The sequence below is a fragment of the Condylura cristata genome, unplaced genomic scaffold, assembly GCF_000260355.1.
Source record: "Condylura cristata isolate star-nosed mole 26May11 unplaced genomic scaffold, ConCri1.0 scaffold00018, whole genome shotgun sequence".
Classification (NCBI taxonomy): Eukaryota; Metazoa; Chordata; class Mammalia; order Eulipotyphla; family Talpidae; genus Condylura; species Condylura cristata.
The window spans coordinates 25,151,484-25,166,794 of NW_004567119.1; the positions used below are offsets into that span (position 1 = coordinate 25,151,484).

General features: G+C 34.5%; 1 protein-coding gene across 1 annotated transcript in view; it reads left to right on the forward strand.

Moving 5' to 3' along the window:
* Window positions 1-15,311, forward strand: part of SPATA17 (spermatogenesis associated 17) — a 138,824-nt gene that overhangs the window by 50,871 nt on the left and 72,642 nt on the right. The window contains exon 6 of the mRNA XM_004685436.2: window positions 7,554-7,677. Coding sequence (XP_004685493.2) covers window positions 7,554-7,677 — 124 coding nt within the window. The remainder of the gene's footprint in view (window positions 1-7,553; window positions 7,678-15,311) is intronic.

Consider the following 15,311-nt stretch of genomic DNA (forward strand, 5'->3'; position numbering starts at 1 on the left):
TCTAAAAGGAAAAAAATTCTTCATACTCAAGCTATTGTCCTACTTTTATCCTAATGTATATTTGCTATTGTACTGGCATATTTCAAAGCATTCACATTTATCCTTTTAACTTATTAATTTTACTATTGCTCTAATGTACATTTTTGAAGCTACTTTTGACATGAGCTTTAATGTCACTATAGTTACCTTTATCTTTATAAATTTCAGTTATTAAGGTAATGCTGCTTGACAATACTGTATATGATTCAGAAATAGCATCCCATCTTTTGTGAAATATGTCCCCCACTACACCCACCAACTATCTGTAAGTAAAACTGTTTTTAAATATTGCTGATTAAAAACAAATTTACAAGTAGAAGCCATATTGAGGTACTTGACAGATTAATAATATGCATAATTTTTGAGTCAGACTTGAAGATATATTAAAATTATTAAGAACATGCAACTCTTGCTTAGAAATTATGTACAACACTATTCTATGAACTAGTAGTCCCCCTCCGACCTGACTTCCTCACAGGTGCAACAATACCTTTAATCACTATTGTCTTCGCTTTAGTAACTGGATTTTCTGACACTGGTCTCTTCCTATTTTCTAGTGATTTCTTTGCCATTTCCTTTGTGTTCTTGTCTTTATTTGCCCAATCTAGAATATGGCATTCTCTCTCTGGTCTTTGTATTTATATAGTCTAGACAGTTTCTTTTGTTTCTCTTACCTCTGCTACCACTTGAAGCTAGTGATCTATAAATCTGAATATTCTACAACCCAAAGCTTGTGATTTTGATAACTTCAATTTAAAAACCTGCTAAAACTGCCCACTGGAGGTTAAAGACATCTCAAACTAACCTCTTCTTCCTGTCATGAAATGGACCATTCTTAATTTAAATATCCAAGATAGTCATATGGCTTTTTTAGGATAAAAATCCTTTTCTTCAGTCCACTTGCTACCAGCCCTACCTTTTCTTTTTCAGATTCTGTTCTCATTCCTCATCAGTCTGTCTTTCATAATGCTGCCTGATGATTCTTCTAAAATATGGATCTGCTATGCTTCCTTCCTGTTAAGGGTCCCCTGGTAAATGATGACTTAGAAGTACAAGAAACATATGAAATAGAAATTATGGGATTATATTTTGAATCTTTTTAACATGATAATTAAGTAAACCCAAGAATATTGGGGGGGGGGGAAGCTACTAGTATGTATCTCATTTAAAACATTATTATAGAATGGGAATTCCCAAATATATACCTAAAGAAAACAGAAATTTAGCCCTCCCTGGTGGTGCAACAGGTTAGGATTGCAGCACTGCAAGCCAGCCAGCATCTGCTTCAGTGCGAGTTCAATCCCCAGCCCTGGAGGTGATCCACATGGCATAATAGACCTCTCATGAACCATCCACTGCTCCCCTCAACAGTGTACTTCATCGGTCTGCCTATCCTATACCCCATTCTGTCTCTGATGAAGCCTCTCACCAACCATGCACCTCTGGCTTGTACCAAAGTTCTGTATGCATAAATAAATAAATCTTTAGAAACAGAAAAAGAAATTTTGCGAAAAGACGGAAATGCGTGCAGTGTTGTCATATTACAAATGCATTACATTATTTAAAACAAATTTTCATCATCCCTTATCCCTTTGTAATGCTTTCAGCTTTTTCCGTCTCTTTGTTTTCATTCCATCCTTTCCCTCTCTCATGAGTCACATTGTAGAGGGTGGAGAAAGAAATTTACTCTGGTTTCCAGCTTGCTCCTTTCTACCACTGTTCTGTACTATTTCTTATCCTGTCAGACAATAAATAGCATTCATATGGATGTGATTTCTAAGATCGATTTTAAAACAATTGATCATAAAATAGACCCATTATATAACCTTCTAAAGTTACACTGACATTCCCCCCTGGGACATTATTGCTTTGGGATGGCATCAAGTTTAGTTTAGAGATGTCCCTGGTCTATGTTGAGGGGATGACATGCACAGACAGTAGCTATTAATTTTGCTTTAAAATGAAGTTGATCCACTTTCTATGAGAGACAATATGTGAATTTCGAGTAAACAATATGTGAATTTCGAGTAAACACAAAGTAACTAATATCATGCAATTCTTTTCCCATAACATGGAAGTTGTAGCCACCTCAACTCTGAACTTGAGGCCAAACAAAAATTCAGTGGCTTGGTACTCATCACCCACACTTGACTCATTGTGCGCAGAAGAATAAGATGTGCCTTTATCTACCAGGATGCAGGAAAGCCCCCATGCTGTGTCTCCATCTGTAAAGTCATTGCATTTCACCAAGAACAGGAACCTTGTCAATAACACTCTACCCTGTAGCTCAGAGCAGTGTGGTGAGGGTGAATTAATGTCTGTGGAGCACTTGGAGCTCCTGAGACAGTATACTATGTAAATATCTTTTATTATAGTGTCTATTGTTGTATTTAGCTTGATGCCTCTCAATATTTGGACATCATATATGTTACTTAAATTTTGTTTCCTTTCACAGATATTCTCCAGAATTGTAAAAAGAAACACTTTTACAGTGAAATATGTGCATATTTTTACAAAGACTATGATACAAAAAAAAAACTCTTCAACTCAGTTTATTCAAGAGACAGAAGAAAAAAATAGATTTTCATGAATGATCTTTGCATGGAGTCTTATTGCTTTTTAAACTCATGCAAAGTTGGCAAATGAAATAATGGAGCAATTGGATGATTCCTTTTTATGAACAGAGTGAAGTCATGGCATTGTAGTTTTATAACATCAGCCATTATCTGCTTTCTCACTTTATTCATTCTCAAAATATCTAGTCTATAGAGCATGAATTTGCTAGCATTTCCTGTAGAGACCCTATTCACCCTTGATCAGGAAACCTTTCTTCTGCTCGAAAGCACATTTCTCCCCTTTGCATTTGATGGCCCACATCTACACAGCCTTGTGTCATTTTCACTCCCCTCAGCCCCAGTTCTCTTGAATGCAGATCCTTTTGCCCAGATCCCAGACCTCTTTCTAAGCCTTTTCTCATCCCTCCCATCAGGGAGATGGATGAATTTAGCCTGTGTGTCTCTTCCTAGACTTACTCTGACTACAGTCCAGTTAGTTCTCAGCTATTTTATCTACTTGTTACTGGTAGATAGCAATGGGGCCTTCACTCTTTTGTATTCCTTTTGCTATTTGAAACATACTTGTGACTGCCTGCCTAAATAAGCAATGAGTGATAATTTTTTTTATGATAAGAACCTGTACAATAACTTAGACATTTTACAGGGAAATTGTTCTCTGCTGCAACAAACAAAGGAGGATCAAGAGAAAAGTCCCCATGGAAGGCTTTTATGAATGTTCCAACATGTCCCCAAATCTCAACTCCCATTTTCAAAGTTAGAGTGAAAGTCAGGAATAACCCGAGTACTTAAATGTTAATGTCTGTGTTTCTCAAGAACTTTATTTTAAACTGCATTTTTCCTTTGTAAAGCCTGCCCTAATGGAGTCTTCAACACTTACCCAATGGTTCCAGGGCTAGATAACCACAAAGATAAAATAATGGTTTAAATGATTGAATTAACTGCAAGTAAAACTTCTAATTCTAATGCAAATGTTGTGGATATCTTAGTGACTTGCAATTTTTCTAAGGTTTTATCAGTATCAATTTCTGTTTCTTTTTGGATGTCACCAAGTACAAGCACATAATTGGCTTTATTTGTGGTGAGTATTGTTACTTCTATTTTAGATATCCTTCTCTTTTTTCTTTACGCCTAACTTATTTGGTTAAATTAACATGGACATATTAACAGCAGATAATTCATAGAGATAAAATGAAAGCATATTCAATGCATTAAATTTAAATACTTTTATTTCATATTATAGCATAGCAGAAACTAATGCTATTATTTTGAAGTCTATTAAAAACAGAAACACATCAGTGACTTTCCTGCTAACAAAAGTGAGAACTCTACAGAATTGTTTAAATTCACTTTCTTAGCATTATTTTTTTTAAGATGGTGCCAAAGTATTACATGAAATCTGCACAGAGCGCTTCAGAGCCACTCCATGTAGTACAGTAGGTTGGTGCAATGATGAGTCGCAGATGTACTCTGGGTTGACCAGACTCACTGAGACAACCCTGAGAGCAGGATGAGAGAAAGAAGAAAAGAAGCTTTATTTGCCTGATTCTCTTCCATCTCCACTCCCACTGGCTGAGGTTTGCCCCATGCCTGACACCTCTTAGGAAGCCAGCTTCCACACTCAGCATTGTTGGATGTCACCCACAGGTGCATACTGATGGAGAGAAGGAAAGGGGATCCCTGAGGGAACAATATTCATCTCCAGTTGAGTCTACAGTCATGTCACCTGGCCCCTGGCTCAAAGTAAACATTCAACAGGCAGCTGTCACTGCTGGAGAACCTTACTATACCACCACTACTCTTGAGTTACTTATATCAATTGATTTGACTGATCCTCATGATAACTTGATGGAGGTGATGTTGCTACTACTATATTGCATTTCACAGAGGAGGAATTTGAAACTCAGAGATTAAACAGCTATTCACTAGGACAGTACATTTGATAAACCTAGTCTTATTTTAGAGTCTATTTTGTTAACCTCTGCATTCGATTCCCTCTAAGGGGCTATTATTTTTATTATTGTTGTCATTACTAGAATGTGTAAATATTTTTATTATCATAATAGATATCACTAGCAAAATATGTTAATATATGCTTTACAAAGGTTTTTGTAATTTTTACCTTTTAAAACAAAAGCAGGTGCTTTAGCTACATGCAAACCCACACAGAAACTCTTGGGACTTACCCATGATTTTTGCACTAGGTTGTAGGTGACAGGATCATAAGACTGAAGAAAATATGTGTGGCTCATTCAACAGAAATATCTCCTGCATAAAATTTCTTATATAAGGATGACTCCAACCAGGTCTGTAGTAGAGAACCTGAAGACTTAGGAATTCTAATTCCATTTCTTCCACTAGCTGATTTGTTATTCAGTCAATCATTTCATCTGGACATGTGTTCCCATATTTGTAAAATAGGGTATTTGTATCACTTATCTCATACACATTGCAGGAATCTTTATTTTATTGAAGTTAGAAATAGGGAGAATATTCCTGAAATGGAAAAAAAAATACACATATATTGAAAACTACTTGAAATGATTTGGGGAAAAAAGTGTTTTTAAAAAATACTATATTTTAAAAGCCCCTCGATAAATATAGATACTATATTTGATAATTCTGTATCCCAGTTATAATGGTTTTTATCATTTAACCTTTAATGAGATCATAATTTTTTATTACATTCTTTATGTGGTACCATATCTTCATCTTTATTGATATAAAAAAAACTTGTATATCAAGATAAATAATTTATTCAGCTCTTCCTACTTGGTCATTTAACAAAGAGTAGTTGACATAAATATAACTGTAGTGTTCAATATGTCAGAAAGTGTTCAACACTCTCTTGTATGGCAATAAATCAATTAGGAGTGTAAGATTGATTTTTTTCAATAATTGTATGAATTTATTAAATTAATTGCTTTTGTGATTTGTGATAACCCCAGATCAGTTTTTCTAGTGTTTTGGCAAGTTTCTTGAATTTATATCTTGGGCTTCCCAGGTCTTGCTGGCTTTATTGTGTGTTTTCTTTGTATAGCAGCACTGACATTCTTTAACATATCGTTCACTCTCAGCTCTCCTTGTCAAACTCCCCAAGTACACACTGTTTATTTTATATTTCCATCTCCACAAGATGTACAGCTTTTACTACTTCAAATAATTTGCATTTTTGATTTTTTATCCAAGTCCTATGTACTTTTTTATAACTTAACCTAAGCATGTATGCAATGTATGCATTTCCATTATATTAGGCCTTTTTTTCTTTTTAATATAAAGTCTCTTCATATTTATCTACTAAAGCATCTATAAAGCATCAACTTCTTTGTAGTTTTTTTTTTTTTTGCAATTGCTCAGAAAATAACCATCTTTATCTTTGGATAGACATAAAATTGGTTACATGCATATCTGGGTAATTGTCCTTATAATGGCAGTTCATTGGTTATTTTAAATCATCGTAAAGACTTTTAAGATAATTATAGACATGTTTTTTTATAGAATGTCAAAACTAAAGATTAAAAGTAATACTATGTTCTTTTTTTAATGTAATACACAATTATTATTTTTTCCTAGAAAAATTCTCATTTATTCATATGTAACTGCCTTGAAATTTGTACCTTAAGGACAAAGAAAGGTCACCAATCCCTCTAACTCCTGGTTCTTTGTCAAAAATGGACACAGTTAATGAGGTTTGTTTGGTACAGAACAAATTCTCAGACACAGATAGAGATCCTTTCAATGGAAACAAATTTGTTTGGCTTTACCAGGTTACTTAGCGATTAATAATAGCCTTGAGATGCAGGTCAGAAAGGTCACTGTACCAGCTTGCCAACACAATCTAAATGTGCAGCTAACCCAGCTCTGTGCAGGGGAGCAAAAGACCCCAAATACTATGCATAAAGAAAAACGGGCTATTTTCTGACTCCTTTTTTCATATTAATAAGCAATTTTCAAGAGAAGGGTGGTAAAATGAGGGCCATGCCACTCCAAGTAATTCATTTATTTTGCAATTTAATCTTATGTTGAAAAAAATTGCTCTGCTACGATAGCATAGCATGGTGATTTTTAAACGTCAGTGTGTTTCATAAGTAACCTTGTATGAAGTATTGTATGAGGACCCTGTAACAGAAAATTGCAACAGAAATATTTTTAGACATTGAAATAGAAATATTAGAAATGTGAATTTTGGGGGTGGGGAGTGGAGGAATTTCCTTCTGTACTTTCCCCTGATATCTCTGAGGTCAGTGATCAAATAATTTACTTAAAATTTTACTTAGAGAGCTAGACACCGAGTTATGAGTTATGTACCTATTTTTCAAGAAGAAGAAAGTATAATTAAAAACATTGTTTTAACACAAACAGGTAAATTATTTTCTTTCCTATACTTGTTCCTTTTGACAGATATTTTCACATATTATCTTTTAAAAACTTATTTTTTGTTTGTTTCTGAAATACACATAGCTAGTGAAAACAACCTTGTTGTTGTTATTTTAAAATGTTATAATAAACATTGAAGTAAAATTACAATAAAACCAGTATGTGTGTAAAAAAAAGTTAGAGCTTTGTAAATGCAAAAATAAAATGACAGAAAATTAGTAGTTTAGAGGTTTTCTTATACATTTAATTCTGTTCAGAATCATTCATTTTCAACCAAAGAAATTGTCACTTCCTTTGCATTTGATATATTTCCTCAGCTGCTGAATTTATTATAATATGTAGGTTTTTGACTTTTAACATTTAACCACTGTACAGTCACTTAAATACTTTTAAGGATTTCGAGGATTCTCCAGGAATGCACCAGTAAGACAGATTACACTACTGATTTTGATGGATGTGAGTGATGGTTGCCCCTCAAAAACTTATTTGATTATTGTCAGTGAAAGAATTAAAATGCTAGCAGATTTTTAGTCCAATAAATAACTGCCGACTGCTTTGATGCAGGGAGGCACTGGAGGAGTTTGCAGAGATGAAAGAAAGAGAAGAGAAGAAGGCCAACCTCGAGAGGGAAGAGAAGAAAAGAGCTCACCAAGCCCGAAAGATGCATTACCTGCTCAGCACAAAGCAGGTCGGTCTACCTGTCCCTGACAGTTCCCGTAAGCCACTTGGGCCTTCAGCCTGACAGAGATAAACTAGCAGGCTGAATGGGACATGACTTGTTGAAAAGATATCACGAAGACACTACTTCGAGTTCAATTCTGTGCGGCTGTGAGGTGCATGCAGCCCCCAGTACTGCCTGTGACAGCAGCTTCACAGAGGCAGCCCGCTGCCTGGCTGGCTGAAAGATCCCAGTCAGCAAAGTGATCTGCCTCTGTGATAACACAACACGGAGGGTATAACCTCCCTTTCAAAACCCATTCCGAATGGCTCGTGGTGGTGGTGTGAATTGATCAAAAAATCAGAAGTTATTAAGCTGAGGTTGCTTCCCTGTTTTCTCTTTTAATTGGGCTAATGTTGACATTGAAACCCTTCTTAAAAGCCCTTTCTAAATGTTGAGGCAAGTTTGCAGATATAGCTTTTAACAAAACTGCCTCAGTCCTGTTACTGTCCTATAGGGTCACACATGTGGAAATTTGGAATATATAAGAAATTTATCTTCTTTTATTAGCCAAAACTTCAGTAATTCAGCTCTTGTTATGGATGCTAAGAAAAAATAGACTGCATGTAGAATATTATTCTCACAAAGAAATGTAGCTGCAAAAAAGTACAAATTTGGAGGTTCAGGTGTATTTTGTTGCCTGAGCTTTAGAAGGTAACTAACAATGTCTGGGCATTTATTTTTTCTCATGGGCTTTCAAGTCCTGACATCTAGTTCTAGCCAGTCACAGTCAGATTGCTTCAGACATAGGCTTCTCAAGTCTTATTTATAGAGGGCCCTATCTGAGACTGAATGTTGTTTTTAGAGGCATTCAAATTCAAAGCTTATTAAGTATGAAACTGGTCATATTTGGATTACAGACCTCTACTGCACCTGTACCCTGTGTGTGTTTGTGTAAAGCACAGTGATTTCCAAAATTGATGGCTATCTTAGTATTTACTTGGGTTAGGATACCTGAGTTATTTTACAGACAAGGAACTGAAACAGAGATAATTATGTGGCTGGTTTATAGACATAAAACTAGTCATAATAGACTTGGTCCTAAAAACAAATTCGTTTGTTATGCTTTTGTCTTTTGACTCTAAACGTATCAGCAGTAATTTAAAGGTAATAATTGAAATAATAAAAGGGCAAGGTACTTTTACTTTCTATTATACAATCCATAGCAATGTAAAAATTATGGGTGTGTGATTGGTGATTTGCATTAAAAATACAGGAGTCTATGTCAGCTATTATTTTCAGTAAAGTATTTTTTTATTATTTAGTTTTTAGTAATTTCATTTTGGGGAAATCATATTTCCTTTAACTCTTTAAGCCTGCTAATAATTCTCAGGTATTATTGTTTATATTGATGACTCTGAAGCCTCTTTTTACTTTGCATCTCCTTACAGCTGAGCTCAAATTGTGCTATTTTTACATATGGTAAGTAGTATAACAGAGAAAACAATTTTAAAAGAGGGGAAATCAGATTTAATTGAAACATTTGTTATTTCTGTTTTATGCAGGTTTATCTAGATATTAACTATGAGCTGAAGTAATTTACAGAGAGTCCATAAAGACCTAGTCATTTTACTATAAAAATGTGACAGAAAATAATCCACGTTGTGTTTACTGTGTACCAGAGAGTTGGCAGCTTCTATTGATGCATTGTTTCTGCAACTCTTTTGAATTCCTTTACTTTTAAAATTAACTACCTAGTTGAGCAAATTATTTCATACACTTGGCTACATGATTTGACTAGTGAATCTTAATAAATTTTCAAGTAATCGTACACCTGTTGTGTTTCAGGGATGTTTGCGTTTAACAAATCCAAGTTGTCAGCATTCTGACTCATTTTTCTTCTCGGTTGTATCATCCTGGCTGTGAATTCCAATGCATATCAACTTGAGTTTACTGTTCTTTAGAAATCCCTGGTGTCCAATAATACGGTTCTTTTTTAAGGTTCTGTGTACAGTCAAATGCATATAGGTTGCATCATCAACAAGTGACACCCGAGATCTCCCACTTGGTATAAGATATAAGAAGATGATCAAGAATTTTCTAAGCTTGTTTCACTCTGGACCTTGAAAGAATATGTTGAAAATTAAATGTAATATATTTAAAATAGTGTTAGGCTCCTGGAGATAATTCAGTAGGCGATAATAATCATATTATTCAAATTTAATTTGCCAGGGATAAACTATAATTCTGTTCTTTCATTTTCTTCTGTTTGTCTTAGTTGTTGGAAGCATTTCCTTTCTCATTTTCTTTCTTTGTGTCCTTTTAGTCATTAATGAAAAATAGTTAAAGATTTTTATAGTGTTATCTCCTACCCCACCCCCATCTGAGGGCAATACAAGGAGAATTATGTTCTCAAATAGCCTCCCTTGGAGAGGAATATTATAAAAATGTCAGGGGTTTTCATTTAGATCTGACAGGTTGGTGTGCTTTGTCACTGTGATCTTAATATTCGGACCAGACTCAAGTAACTTAGAAATAAAGGATAGCTCTTTGTACACATGGAGAGACTTTTGTTTCCAAGACAAACTTTTTTTGAAGGGTTGTCATGAAAGAGCAGTGGTATCTGTTTGCTGTGGTGAGGGGATTAGTTATACTAACTGGATAGTATGGAAATATTAAAATTTTATTCCATAATTCCACTAGATTTGCTTGACTTAGCTTTCAATCAGTTTTTACCAGCGTATAAAATAGTTCAGTTTTAAAACTGATACTGTAAGTCACAATTACAAACCACCTTAACTGAAACAAATATATACATAACTTAGATTTAATAGAACACCCATAAATCTCACATTGAAATTCATCAATTTATTATTGTAATTGCAGTTTTGAATAATCTCTCTAATGCTGTGCTAAGTAAGACTAGAACATAGAATTTAAACTACATGACCCTTACACATAAGGGACATTTAGCTGATTTATGTCTAATGGAATCAACTTTTTTAAAGTGGAAAGAAGTTCCCAACTTTTCTATTATAGATTATATATGTATTTTCACAAAAATGAACAATCACTTATGTTTATGTTTTTATTGAGATTATTTACTACTTATTTTAATAAATAACTTGCAAGAAGGAAGATGCAGAGAATAAAAAACATATACTTCATTCTGAATGTTGTTACTGATTTTCTCAGCATGACTTCTTTTTCAGAGATAAATTAAGCTAAACAGCAACTTTAAAAATATTCTTGAGTATGATGCTTACAGGTTAATTTCATTGCTTGTTTTAAGACTTGCTGCCTCAAATTACATTAAATACACATGTAAGCAAAAAATAAGCACACATATGAAACTGAGTATTTTGAAAGCCCTGTGTCAGTGTTAAGTGTAGATATTTGAAAATTTACTGCAAATAATTGTCCTAATAGTAAATCAGGAAAGGGAAAGTTTTACTGACTTGCTTAAAAGGATTAATTATAGTAGCATTATTAGTAAATAGAGAAATATCATTTTATTTGTGATTTCAACAGCTTAGGAATGATCAATGTAGTATATAAAACACTATATATTAATGTAGTGTATAAAACACTAATTTCTATATTAAATTTGTACAGCACTAATATTGCTTAACTTAGGTGAGTAGAAGTAAATCACTAATGTGGAAAAATTAATGCTCAGAAAAGGTAAGGACTTTTATAACCCAAAAATGCACCTGTGATTTAGTTATAGATAGCAAATGAAATCATTCATATCACTTAATGTATTAATAATTTTAAAGTGATTATGCCTATAATCACCCTAACAACATAGCTGTAAGCCTATTTTTAGTGTAAATCAAATGCATTTCTTAAAGTAGTTCTAGAATCTGTTACCAGTTTTCAGTGATATTCATAATTTCATCTTTATGCAAGCAAATATGTTAGTGCTAATAGGAATTATACAAGTAAATAACTAATACTGCAATGACTGAATTAATGGACCCCTCAGGGTTTTATTAATTAAAAAGTTCAAGTCATATTAAAGCACCTTTTGTATACGTTTATTTCAATCAGAAAGCTTAACATGGTAACTTATTTGCATAAATAATCAATCACCATTTACTACTAGTAATAAGGTTAATTTGTTGCTACAGACATAATAGCATTAGTCAATTATATTTCCCAGAAAATACTATTTGTTATGCACCCCATCACCAGTAAAACAGGATTGGGTTTAGTTCCCTTATTAAATGAACACATCAAAAAATCTTTGTCCCTATACTATAAAAGTTTAACAGAAAGAAAGCTAATTTTACTTGATTTGAATAAGTAAAATGCAAATATTGCCTCCATCTATAAGCTTAATTTATCTCTCTGCAAAGATTGATTATTTAATAAAGTTATTTATTTTGATTCAGTAGCCAGTCAAAGTAAATCTAACACACATAGGACATATTTCCTTTGAAGAAAATCTCATTTGCAGATTTGTTTTCTTCCAAATAAACGGACTTTTATTCCTTTGCCCTTGTTCTTGAGTAATAAATTATGTTGTCTGCTCCACCTACTGGTGGTTATGTGCAAGGGTCTGATGATAGATTCATCACCACATCAAACATCTGAGGTGTTCTGTGCTCTGTAATTTTTAATAATCTTCCCGCACATCAACAGAGTACAAACACTTACAGTTACAAATGTAAAGCTCAAGATACAAATTATAAAATGTTAATGTTTAATATATAGAATTAAATACATTAACAATTTCCTGATAACTGCCCCTGTTTTTTTTTTATTATGCTGTTAAAGGGATAAGTACAAAATGTATTAATAACTTAGTATATTCTAACTATGCATATTTTAATTTAAATGTGGCACTTACTATTTTATTCATATCAAAGTAAAACCAAAATGAAAATTTATAATTTGAAATAAAGCATGTATAAATATTTTATGGAAATTATTTTCAGGCTATTTATATAATAGGTTTGCATATTTTTCCTTTGTGGGTAGTGAAATTTTTATATTGGTACCGAGAAAAAAATTTTTCAGTTATTATGACCTTACAAATCTGATTACTATTATTAAAACTTATTTTTTGAGTTGCATTATTTTTTAAACAGATGGGTTCATCTACCTTTTATAAAATGATATCACATAATCTAAATACAAAAGGAAAATAATTTTAAGCAGTCTGTTGATATGACGTACATGGTTATGAGACAGATCTTATAAGTTGAAAATAATGCATTAATTGAGATATATATTAAGTCCCCCAATTCTTTTATTGCTTTCAATTCTGTCTTCCAGAATCATAACTGCAAAGATTCTATGGTTGACAAGTATAAAGTACTCCATGTGTGATTTCTCACTTTTGATCTGACTCGTAGTGACAGAATAACAGTAGCCTTTCTTTGTGTACCAGCCTTGGAGACAGAAGGGGTGTGTGTATGTGTGTGTGTGTGGTACACTTGGAAAGTATCTTAGGAGAGCCTTCTCACAAAGCATTTTCCTGAGGCAGTGGTAATCAGCAGTGCTTGGGAACTCAATTATGATTTTTTTAAAAGATTGATTTATTTATACATACAAAACTGGGGTACAGGCCAGAGGTGCAAGAGCGATTAGGAGCTTCACCAGAGACAGAGCTGGGAGCAGAACAGTCAGATCAATGAAGTACACTGCTGAGGGGAGCAGTGGGAGGGTCAGGAGAGGTCTGCCGCACCATGTGGGTCACCTCCGGGGCCAGGGGTCGCTAGCTTGCAGTGCTGTGTCCTAACCTGTTGCACCACCAGGAAGGGTCTCAATTGTGATTTTAAGTCCTATCCCTGTCAAGACTCTCTGGAGTATAGCTATTTCTAAACAACTTCTTTGGTTCCTACCTCCTGTTTAGGGCTCTTGGTTTATTCTCTCTCTGCTATTTCCATGACATGCTCATGAAGTTGTAGGCTATTCATAGCACCTTCCCAAGCACTGTGCCAACCTGAACCAGGGCTTTCTTGTAGCGCCTTTCTTCAACTTTCTGCTTTTTTTAATTTTAATTTCTTTGAGAGGTTTTAATTATTTTTGTTCAGACTAGTCTTTATTTTGATCAGTGATTTTTAAAAAAAGATTTATTTATTTATTTATTTATTTATTTATTTATTTATGCATACAAAACTGGGGTACAGGTCAGAGGAGCAGGAGCAGTAAGAGGTTCACCAGAGACAGAGTGGGGAGCAGAACAGGCCTACTGACAAGTGTACTGCTGAGGGGAGCAGTGGGCAGGTCAGAAGAGGTCTGCCACATCATGTGGGTCAATTCCGGGATTAGGGGAGTCGAACTCATGCTAAAGTGGCATTAGCTTCTTAGTGTTGTGTTTTAACCTGCTGTGCCACCAGGGAAGGCCCTGATCAGTGATTTTAAATTATTCTCAGCCATCTAAGGTTTTTTTTTTTTCCTCTTTTTAAACCATTGTGCCTTTCATTTTCTGTGTAAAATCATGGACTTCTTTTAATTCCTCTTTTCAGGTGTCTGTCTCATCAGTTCCACTGTGTCCATTCCCTGAACCCTGAGCACTGAGAGTAATTTCTGAAGTGACTTTCTTTTTGTTCAGTTTGTTGCCCTTTCATCCAGTATATTCACCACCATCAGCTAGAGACCTCTAAAGTATCACTTTTTATTTCACATCTCTTTGTAGTTTACAAACCTCCACAGAGTCTACTAGATAAGATGCAAAGTCTTCAGCACTAACGTGGAAGGCCCTCCACATTATCACTCCTTCCTGCCTTTTCAGTCTTTTCTCCCTTTGCTCTTCAATATAAGTATGTGAATAAGGCTGACTTTATATTCTAGAGCAATACATCCTAATGTTCACTGTTTACCTATGTAGTGAGATGACTTCTTGTGCTTCTCACAATCTGGATATTTCAGAAGCCATATTTTTTGCCCACAAGAAAGTGGCAACATCTGCCACATTTTCCCCTAATAGATTTTGTATTACTTTACTATTACTTTCCTCTTTCCCCAGTCAAATCATACTAGTTCAAGAAAAAACACAACTAGTAAGTTGTCCTTATCAGTATAACTGGGTGAAAATTAATCTCTGTGACTCAGGTCTGATGAGAAATAAAGGAAAGTACCCTGAGACCAGCAGCGCCCTGAGACCAAGGCTAGAATACAAAGACCCCAGTGGGCCTTCGGTAAGGAAAGGGCCCAAGATGCCACGAGGTGTAATGATTCCATATGATATTTGGGGAGGAAAGTAGGTTTTTATGATACTAAAAAGAACATTAGGAGGACATGTGAGAGAAATTTTAAGTTTGTCATTTTGTAAAGAGTCACTGCTGTTTATCTTATTGACTGTATCACTTTTCCTACCTCTTATTTCTTTCCTATATCACATAGCATTCTCAACAGTAATTTCTTCATTCTTATATTTCCTCTTCCCTGATGATGACAAACTTCTACAGGGGATGATAGAGGTATGGAGAAAAGCTGAATTTATGGAAGTGTAGGATAAGGGTAGATTCATAAATTTCACATTAAGAGCCTGCGTTTGTTGTTGCTAACACCCAGTAGCTTGAATGAAGGACCAGATCCTTCGTTGTAGTGTACTTGAGCTGTGTAGGATCTTTAGAGGTTCCAGTCCTGTCTGTTAACAGATTCAAGCAACTAGGCCTGCAAGCTGAAGCAGCCTGCTCAGTGGAGCATCA